The sequence below is a fragment of the Ceratotherium simum genome, chromosome X, assembly GCF_057802395.1.
Source record: "Ceratotherium simum simum isolate JZ-2026a chromosome X, ASM5780239v1, whole genome shotgun sequence".
Taxonomy (NCBI): Eukaryota; Metazoa; Chordata; class Mammalia; order Perissodactyla; family Rhinocerotidae; genus Ceratotherium; species Ceratotherium simum.
Window position 1 is genome coordinate 5,872,667 of NC_141940.1, and position 11,284 is coordinate 5,883,950.

At 38.1% G+C, this 11,284-nt stretch overlaps 1 protein-coding gene across 1 annotated transcript; it reads left to right on the forward strand.

Moving 5' to 3' along the window:
• The first annotated feature begins 1,714 nt into the window (after positions 1–1,714).
• On the forward strand, positions 1,715–2,283 carry LOC147911728 (uncharacterized). Its single transcript, XM_087426689.1, is given in 4 exon segments — positions 1,715–1,763; positions 1,766–1,854; positions 2,051–2,066; positions 2,069–2,283. Coding segments are annotated over 4 exon segments (303 nt in total). The 3' UTR covers positions 2,218–2,283.
• Positions 2,284–11,284: the final 9,001 nt, after the last annotated feature.

An 11,284-nucleotide genomic window follows, 5' to 3' on the forward strand; every position in this document is an offset into this window, starting at 1 on the left:
ATTACTTCAGCCCCTTAAAGTTCATAAAGTCTGGAAACCATCAAAAGTCCCCAAGGAGACCTGCACACTAACTCTGAATCTCTTTATATTAGTAGTCCTCCATCTTGGCTGTAGTATAGAATCATTTCTTTTTGCTTTTGTTTTTTAAGTTACCAGGCCATACTCCAGACAAAGTAGGTCAGAATCTCTAGGGATGGGGCTCAGACATCAGAAATTTTTAAATCTCCTCAGGTTATTCCAAAATGCAACCAAGGTGGAGGACCACTGTGTTGGACTTTAGATGAGAAGCTGGACTCTGATGCCAGAGCAAATGGAGGAGATGGACTTTAGAGCTGTGTTAGTACCACATGGTTTCCCAGCTGCCAGCTCTTCTGATTGCTTGTGGCCCAACAGTAAACATTGCTTTTCTTTTCTTTCTTTTAAAAAATTTTTGCAGTGCTTTACTTTATTTTTTTAAATTGTGGTTAAAAAACACACAACATAAAATTTACCATCTTAACCATTTTAAGTGTATAGTTCAATGGTGTTAACAATATCATATTGTTGTGCAACAGATTTCTAGAATTTTTTCATCTTGCAAAATTGAAACTCTATACCTATTGAACAGCAACTCCCTATTTCCCCCTCCCCACCTCCCCTGGCAACCACCATTCTGCTTTCTGTCTCTATAATTTTGACTACTCTAAATACTTCATTTAAGTGGAATCATACAGTGTTTTTCTTTTTGTGACTGGCTTATTTCACTTAGCATAATGTCCTCAAGGTTCATCCATGTTGTAGCATGTGTCAGAATTTCCTCTCTTTGAGATTCCTCAAAAAATTGAAATACCATATGATACAGCTATTCCACTTATGAGTATTTATCCAAAGAACACAAAAACACTAATTCGAAAAGATATATGCACCCTTATGTTCATTGCAGCATTATTCACAATAGCCAAGACTTGGAAACAACCTAAGTGCCCATCAACGGATGAATGGATAAAGAAAAAATCAATTGTCTATAGATATATGAGTTTATTTCCGGACTCTCAGTTCTATTCCATTGATCTATATGTCTGTCCTTATGCTAATACCACACTGTTTTGATTACTGATAAAGGCAGCGATTTCAGACTGGAGAATAGAAAACTGCAGAAATCTACATAGACACTTGGAAGAGGAGATGGGATGGGAAAGTTTCCTGGTAGGAGCCAAGAAGTGAATGGTCTTCAAGGTGCATAAGAGAAAACTGTTTAAGGGAAGTGGGATGATTTGCATCTCAATAGAAACTTAAATATAGTCACATTATCTTGGAAAGATTTTAGGTAAGACATCCAAAATACTATATAATGTTGAAGGATGGGAGGAAACAGAATGAAACAAATAATGGGACTGGCTATGGGGAAGGACTTGGAGGAAACACCCTCTTCCTGCCATGTGTGCAGATGATGAGAAGGGATCGCAGGTAAGTTTGGGAAAGCTCTTTAGGGGGATGTTGAGGAAATGCCCACTCTCTCTAAGTAGAGCATCTTGGTTTCCCCAGCATCCCCAGCCACATTGAGGAGCCAGGAGTGGTGCTTTGTGATGTCTAAGCCACCTCACATGCCCTACTGGCTGGAGGAAGTGCCTAGCTGAACAAACAAAGCTGAAGGGTGTGGGTCCTCATTGTCCTGGCAAGGGGTATTTTATAGGGTGGTTAGGAGCTCTGGAGAAGACCACTAGGAGGTTTCAACATGCCTAAAGTTACTAGGAAACCAGAGGAACCTAGCACAGTTATGAAACAACCAACCCAAGCACAAAACAATTAACCCCAAGCACAAAAAGGAAGAAGAGGAAGAACCCCTGTCAGCCCAGGTCCAGAGGTGGTGGCAAGGTGAGACTACCTCGCTCAAGCTCCTCCTCTTCTTTCCCATTGATTCCCCCTCCACAAAGACTCCTGCCCTTTCCTTGCCTGGCATAAAACCCCTCATTAGCCTGTGCCCCTTCTCATGAAACCCTCCTTCCCATTCAGTCACCATCTTCATCCTCCAACCCAGTGCCCTTCTGAGATCACCGTGTTTCCCTGCCAGGTGGAGAAAATACAGAGGGAATAAAAAGACTGCTTCATGGGAGTTCAAGAAAAAAATCCTCTTCTACTAGTAAAAAAATTCCAAGAAAGGTGAAGAGAGTAAAAAATTCCAAGAAAGGTGAAGAGAGTAAAAAAGGCCAAGAAGATTTGACTATTAACAAAGACTGAATAGTAGCCTAAGCCAAAAGCATTGAGGCCAGGCCCAAGAGACCCTACAAAGTGACACTCCTACATGATACAACACCATCATGGAACAGAGATGGTGGTGATTAATATAAAATCAAAAAGTTTTGAAAATCCCCTTATTCTAGGAGATGTGTATGTGTGTGTGTGTGTGTGTGCACATGTGTTTCTGCAAGTTCTCTGATCTGAAGAAGAAGGGAAGGAAAGGAAGAGACAGGTGTGTGAGGAGGGAGAAGGTGAGCTTCTGGAGAGTTGGGAGCCACAGTGACAGGTCCATAGTCAGCCAGACCTCACTGGGGATAAAGACTGGGTGAACACTGAGCACTGAATAAAAATTTCCATTCTTAACATTTTAAACCATGGGCAAGGAGAAAAAAGGGGTTGGTGTTTCTGTGTGTGTGTGTGTGTGTGTGTGATGACATCAGTGTTTAGATTGACAGAACTTGAATGTGAAAAGATGTGATGTATGTTGGTTGACAGGGTCACCTTCTAATAAAAGGTGGACAAAGAAACCACCCCAAGGCCATCTACTTCACAGCGGTGGTTGCTTTCTTCCACACTAAGCAGGAAGCAACTAAATGACCTCAGAAGAACCCTAAATTCATCCTAATAAAAGTTATTGATAGTACTCCTAAGGTCTAAGATAATGGTGTTTGGATGCTACAAACACAATGCATATTAGGCCACTTTGTTGCTAAGAAAATTTGGGCTGGAGCAGTATCGTACCATGGTCAGGGAAATCTCTTTCCAGTCATTAGCTGACTGCTAAGCTAAAAGAAGAGAGACTTTAGTGGCTACACACAACAAATTATACAGACTTACTGTGTATTCTGTAATCTACAAAACTAGTTCATAAAAGTCACTAAACAATCAAACAATGACAATTACAATAAGCAGCAGCAGCAACAATAACAACAAAAACCCAATAAAGTGAGGAGAATCTGATTTCCAGAGTTGCCACATTATATTATTTGAACTAACTAGTTTTCAACAAAAACATTATGTGACATAAAAGAAACAAGAAAGTATGACCCATACACAGGCGTAGAAGCAATCAATAGGAACAGTCCCTGAAGGAGCCCAGAAATTGGACTTACTGGACAAAGACTTTAAATTGGCTATTTTAAATATGTTCAAAGAGCTAAATGAAATCATTTCTAAATCACTAAAGGTAAGTGTGAGAACAATATCACACCAAATAGAGAATATCAATAAAGAGAACAAAATTATACAAAGGAACCAAATGGAAATTCTGGAGTTGAAAATCCGATAATTGAAATGAAAAATTCACAAGAGGGGCTCAATAGAAGATATGAGTAAGCAGAAGAAAGAATCAGGTAACTTGAAGTTAGTTTAATTGAGACTATCCAGTCTGAGCAACAAAAAGAGAAAAGAATGAAGAAAAATGAACATATGCTCACTGACTTATGAGACAACATTAAGTGTACCAACATATGCATAATGGTAGTTCCAGAAGGAGAGGAGAGAGAGAAAGGGGTAGATATAATATTTGAAGAAATAATGGCTGAAAATTTCCCTAATCTGATGAAAACCATTAATCTACACATCCAAGAAGCTCAATGGACACCAAGTGTGATAAACTCAAAGAGATCTATATCTAGACACAACATAATAAAATTATTCAAAGATGAAGAGAGAATCTTGAAAGGAGCAGGAGAGAAGTGACTCTTCACTTATGAGGGATCCTCAATAAGATCAGCTGATTTCTTATCAGAACCCATGGAGGACAGAAAGCAGTAAGATAACATTTTCAAAGTACTGAAAGGAAAACAAAAAACAAAAAACTACTATCAACCAAGAATTCTGTATACAGAAAAAAAAATATCATTCCAAAATGAAGGAGAAATTAAGACATTCCCATAAACAGAAACTGAGGGAATTCATCACCAGCAAACCTTCCCTACAAGAAATAAAGGAAGTCTTTCAGGCTGAAATGAAAGGAAACTAACTTGTAACTTGGAACCACATGAAGAAATAAAGAACACTGGTAAAGGTAACTACATAGGTAAAAAAAAACAGTATAAATGTATTTTGTTTGTAACTCTTCTATTTTATGTGATTTAAAAGAAAACCACATAATATGATCATTATAATTCCATGTTGAGGGACACAAAAATGTATAAAAATGTAATTTGTGATGATACTAGTATATGGGGGAAAGAACCATAAAGAAGCAAAGTCTTTGGACACAATTGAAATTAAGTTGGTATTAATCTGAACTAGAAATTTATAGATTAAGATGTTAATAGTAATCCCAAGGAGAACCACTAAGAAAATAACTCAAAAATATAGAATAAAAGAAATGAGTGAATAAAAACTGTACACTATAAAAAATAGGTTTAACACAAAACAAGGAAGTAGTGGATGAATTGAGAAACAAAAATACATAAGACATATAGAAAACACATAGCAAAATGGCAGACATAAATCCTACCTTATCATTAATTATATTGATATAAATAGTTTACTGTAATTAAAAAACAGAGATTGGCAGAATTGGTTAAAAAAACAGATCATCCAACTATAAGCTGTCTACAAGAGACACACTATAGCTTGAAAGACATTAATTAGTTGAAAGTAAAAGAATGGAAAAAGGTATGTCCAGAAATGGATAAGTTGATCCTAAAATTCATATGAAAAAGCAAGGGATCAAGAATAATACAAACAATTGTGAAAGTTGGAGGACACATACTTCCTGATTTTCAGACAAAGCTACAGTAATCAAAACAGAGTGGTACTGGCATAGAGATAGACAGATAAATCACTGCAGTAGAATTGAGAGGCCAGAAATAAACCCATACATTTATGGTCAACTGATTAGTTTTTTCAACTAATGGTGCTGGGACAATTGGATATACACATGTAAAGAAGGAATTTTGACCCCTCCCTCACACTATATGCAAAAAAATAACTCAAAATAGATCAAAGACCTAAATATAAGAGCTAAAACTATATAACTCTTAGAAGAAAACATAGGTGTAAATCTTCATGACCTTGGACTAGGCAATGGTTTCTTATATATGATGCCAAAAGCACAAGCAACCAAAGAAAAATAGATAAATTAGACTACATCATGATTAAAATCTTTGGTGCATCATCTTTAAAATCTTTGGAGAAAATATCTGCAAATCATATATCTGATAAGGATCTAGTATCCAGAATATATAAAGAACTCTTTCAACTCAACAACAAAAAGACAAATAAGTCAATTAAAAAATGGGCAAAGTATTTGAAGAAACATTTCTCTAAAAAGATACAAAAAAGAGTGAAATCATGAAAAGATGCTCAATATCACTAGGCGTCAGGGAAATGCAAATCAAAACCACAGTTTGGTACCACTTCTAGACACTTCTAGACATGATTAAATACCCACTAGGATGGCGACAGTTTATAAAAAATGGAAAATAACAAGTATTGGTGAGAATATAGAGAAATTGGAACCCTCATGCATTGCACTTTGAAATGTAAATTGGTTCAGCCACTGTGAAAACCAGTTTGGCAGTTCCTCAAAACGTTACACATAGAGTGGCTATATGACACCAGCAAATCCAGTCCTAGGTATCTACCCAAAAGAATGGAAAACATATGGCCACACAAAGATTTGTACACAAGTGTTCACATAGCAGCATAGTCATAATAGTCAAAAAGTGGAAACAACCCAAATGCCCATCAACTGAAGAACAGATAAACAAAATGTGGTATATACATACAATGAAATATTATTCAGCCATTAAAAGCAATAATGTATTCATACATGCTACAACATGGATGACACTGGAAAACATTATGCTAAGTGAAAGAAGCCAGGCATAAAAGACCACATATTATATGATTCCACTCATATTAAATGTCCAGAAAATGGAAGACTCAGAGGCAGAAAGTCATTTAGTGGTTGCTTAGAACTGGAGTAGGGGAGGGACAGAAGAGGGTACAGGGGTGATAGCTAAAGGGTACAGGGTTTCTTTCTGAGGTAATGAAAACATTATGAAATCAACTTAGGTGATGGTTGCCCAGATGTGAATATACTAAAAAACAATGAATTTTCCGCTTTAAATGGGTGAATTGTATGGTCTGTGAATTATGTCTCAGTAAAGCTGTTAAAAAATAAACAGGAAAAAAATCTCCAGTGAGAGTGCACCCTATTGATTTAGCTTGGGTCTTGTGCCAAGGGTCTGGTGCATCTAGAGTGACAGTCCCACTGGACTGTTTCCAATGGGGGGAAGAAGACATTTCCAATAAGGAAGTTGGGGTGCTGTTACCAAAAGATGGAGGGATCAATGCTTAAACCCTTCCCATTAATTATAACTTTACTTGCAATAGAATCCTAAGATATTACCATGGACTACCAGGCCCTAGATGACCCATTTCTACCTGCCTCTCCAATTTCTTCTACTACTCTTCCTTTTTTATGTTTCCTTTCCTTCTTCTCCTTGCTGCTCCTTAGACAACCTAAACTCATTCCTGCTTCATGGCTTTTTAATCAGCTGTTATCTCTGCCTACAATGTTTTTTCCCCAGGTCTTTGCATGGCTTCCTCCTTCTCATTCAATTCTCAGCTCAAAGGTTATCTCTTGTGAGATGCTTCCTCTAACCACCCTCTCTCCAGTTGCTTGACATTTTGCTACTTTGTCTTCACAGTCAATTTGCTACTTTGTCTTCACAGTCATTATCATTATTTGATGATATTTCTATTATGTTTAGTTTACTTCTGTCTACCCTTTTCCCCTGATAGAATGTAAATCCCATTGAGACCAGGGACCATGTTTGTTTCATTCATCATGATAGTCCCAACATCCGGCATAGGCCTTAGCATATAGTAGAACCTCAGGAAGTGTTTGTTAAATGAATAAGTAATTTTAAAACCCAAAATTTACTGAAATGAACTTTCTTCACAACACACTATCACTTCTTTTGACACGAGCAGTGGAAAGTAGGATGAGTAGTGAACAGAATCCGGAAGAGAGAAAAAATTAGGAAGTTTGGAGCTTGATCCTAATTATTCTGTGGAGTGAGTACTAGAACTTCCAGGAATCCAAGAATAGAAATCAGTGCTGTGAATTTGACTTAGGCAGCCATTCTCTGGGAGGCTGTGGTCCAACACATTCCCTCCCTTTTCAGATTCACGCTGTCAGGTTCAATCATCTCTCTCTGTCGCTGTAATGTAGATGCATCTAACAGGGAGCTAGTTGAGGCCCTGGCAGCTATATACCTCTTTGTTCCTGAAAGCACCTGTTCACATCACTGTGCATGGGTCAAGTCCAATTCCTCTCCCTCTTCAAAATCTTTCCAGTTTGTGCCAGTCTATACTGTGCTGCTGGGTGTCAGCATGCCCCCAAAACTTGGTTGCCATCCCTCTCTTGAAGGCATCTGTCTTCTGTAAGCTTCTACCACAACAGAATTCTAGTGTCTCTGGCAGTCTTTGAAATGGTTACTTGGGCATGGTTCAGAGGCTCTAGCCAAGCTGAGAAAGGCAACACAAGAAGGTATGTGACAGATGACAGATTGCTGCTGCTGAGTTGGTCCTGAGTCCTGGGCCAGCCCTTGGTGCTGAGTGAATGAAGATCATATGTCCCATCTGCAGCAGGGGAATTACGACACATAAGCACACTCATTCACAGGAAGTCCAGAGCTGAATGTCTCCCTGCATTGCACTACCTACCTATCAGCAGCTTGTTCATGCATGAATAAACAGAGTTGCTGGCTCTGCACAAACCAGGCAGCTCATTGTGAAGGTGGGAATGTGCTGGGGCTCTCTATTCTAGGAGGGATTTTAGGCCATCCACACAACTAGGGGGAACAGCTACTAAGTAGTGGTCTTGGTGTTCACCAACCATTTAAAGGGGCATTGCCTGTGTTTGTTTGTTTAATTCATTGTTTTATTACATTCACAAATTTTATCCACACACTGTTTTATTACATAATTGTGGCCTTGCTATTAGTATATATTTTTATTCTGCTTTTTTATATTGTTACATAGGCATTTTTATTACATATACTTTGTAAATCTATCATTGTCAAGGCTGTATAATATTCAATCTAGTAAAGTGGTTTTCAACCAGGGACAATATTGTCCTCTGGTGGAACATTTGGCAATGTCTGGAAACATTTTTTTTATTGAAGTATAGTTGATATATACCATCATATTAGTTTCAGATATGTAACATAATGATGTAATATTTGTATACATTGCAAAATGATCACCACAAGTCTAGTTACTATCTGTCACCATATACAGTTACAAAATTTTTTTTTCTTTTTGTTCTTGTGATGAGGATTTTAAGATTTACTCTCTTAGCAACTTGCAAATATGCAATACAGTATTATTAACTATAGTCATCATGCTGTACATTACATCTCATGACTTATTTATTTTATAACTGGAACTTTGTACCTTTTGAAATGGGGGAAAGGGGTCAAAAGGTACAAACTTCCAGTTATAAAATAAATGCACATTGCCTTTGAATGCAACAAGTGAGGAGAGCCTGGAGCCAGGAAGTCCTTACCCTAGAATAGGTTTCCCACTGTCCCAGCCATAGGGCCTTGGAGACCCATAGACAGCCCTGTAAAACCATAGGTCTATGGATGAGATTGTTGGAATGCAGGTTGAAATGTGATTGGGGAAGAGAAGACAGGAAATTGGAGGTAAATAGTAGCCCAGGTTTGCAAGGTCCAAGACTGAGTCATTCCCTCTGAGGTTGCTTCCCCCCTTTGCCTTGATGGAAATGGCTTCATTTGGTCATCCTGTAGGCACAAGCTGCCCCAGCTGCCCATTTATGTTTTCAGGGTTAGATAGGAGCCCATGGAGGAGCAAGACCTCCTGTGGGCAAGTCCCTAGGACCACTGGCCACTAGTTCTCCCCTTTCTCCCCCTGAGGATTTGGCAGGCTTACTACCACGCTTGGACCATACAAGTAGAGCCCTGCCCTGGTCCCTGTGCTTTAGAGGGCCTTTCTTTGAGGAAGAGACAGTGGAATCAAGGAGATATGCCAGCTCAGAGCCCGTGGCCCCCTTCTAGACCACAGAGTAGATACGTGGGAAGCTGGAATTCCCTGTCTAAATGGCCACATGCCCATTTTCAGAGCCTTCATAAACTTCTTTCCTGGGTCTGTCTTCCTGGGGACACACATGCAGTTGGTGTGGGCACCTAGATGCCTGAAGCGTGGCCAGGAGACAACTGTTTGCTATTTGGGGGGAGTAGGGATGGCACTTAGAAGCATGGGCTAGTAAATCCACATAAGCATATGTGAGGCCCCTCACAGCGAGGGGTGAGCCCAGAGCGAGAAGAGAAGGGGGATAGGTGACAGGTCAGTTGCTAGGGGCTGGTATTCTCCATGTCACTATATTTAGGTGTAGAACATTGAGTCCAAGAATTTTACATTTGAACCTGGCCTTGCAGATTGTTATGAAGGTATAATTGCTGAGGTGGAAGGATAGGATAGTTTGTTAACTGTAAAGCTTTTAGAAGAAAACATAGGATAAAATCTTTCTGACTTTGGATTAGGCAAGGATATCTTAGATATGATTTTTTTAAAAAAGCACAATCAGTAAAAGAAGTAATTATAAATTGGACTTTATCAAAATTAGAAACTTATGCTCTTCAAAAAACATTATTAAGAAAGTGAAAAGGTAACCTAGAAAATTGGAGACAATATTTGCAAATATTGTGTCTGATAAGGAACTTGTATCCAGAGTATAAATAGAACACTTACAACTCAATAATAATAATACCACCCAATTGATTCAGTTACAAATTTCAACATAGAACATTTATGAAAGACTAGTAAGTGCATAAAAAGGTATTTAACATCATTAGTCATTAGGGAAATGTAAATCAAAACATAATGATATACCACTTCACACCCACTAGAATGGCTATAATTTTAAAAAATGAGAAATAATGTGTTGGTGAGCATTTGGAGAAATTGGAACCTCCATACATTGCTGGCGGGAATGTAAAGTGGTATAACCACTTTGAAAAACAACTTGGCAGTTCCTCAAAAAGTTAAACATTGAGTTACCATACAAACCAGCAAGTCCATGCCTAAGTATATACCCAAAAGAATTGAAAATATTTCTCTGAACAAAAATTTGTACACAAACATTCACAGCAGCGTTATGCATAATAAACAAAAAGTGGAAACAACCTAAACATTCATCCACTGATGAATAGATAAACAAAATATGGTATAGCCATATAATTACATATTATTCCTTCATAAAAAGGAATGAAGTACCGATGTATGCTACGACGTGGATGAACCCTGAAAACATTATACTAAGTGAAAGAAGCCAGACACAAAATACTACATATTACATGATTCTGTTTATATGAAATATTCAGAACAGGCAAATCCACAGACACAGAAAGTAGATTAGTGGTTGCTCAAGTTTTGGGAGAGGTTGGGGGACAATAGGTACTAACTGAATGGGCAAGAGAGATCTCTTTGTGATGGAAGAAATGTTCTAAAACTGTAGAGTGGCGATGGTTGCACAAATATAAATTTACTAAAAATAATTTAATTGTGCATTTAAAATGGATGATTTTATAGTATTTAAATTACATCTCAATGAAGCTGTTAAAAAAAAAAATTCTGAAACCATAGGCCATGAACTAAGTCCTAGGGATGTGGCAAAACTGGGGAACAGAGGGCTTGCTGTGAAGCAGTTCACAATTTAGAATCTCTAATTCTAATGCTAATCTCAAATTTTTGTCCTCTGCTAATTGCTCATGACAACCTAGATTTCTTCCTGATCTGTAAAATAACCTTGGGCAGCCTCTGACTGTTGAACCAGTTACTTTAAAAAAAAATTTCATCCTCTTCCTACCTCTTTGCATCATTGAAACCACACAAACCCTACACCTATTAAAAACAAAAGACAGCTGAACTTCCACCATAATGTGTAAGTGACAAGATATACGGCCCCAGCATGGCAGCAGTATTTCTAAAATCCTGCCTTTGATTTTTGCTATCAGTATTCAGGATATGGAGCTGGCAGTTGGGGGAGTTGTATGTGATAAAGCTCAATCTATAC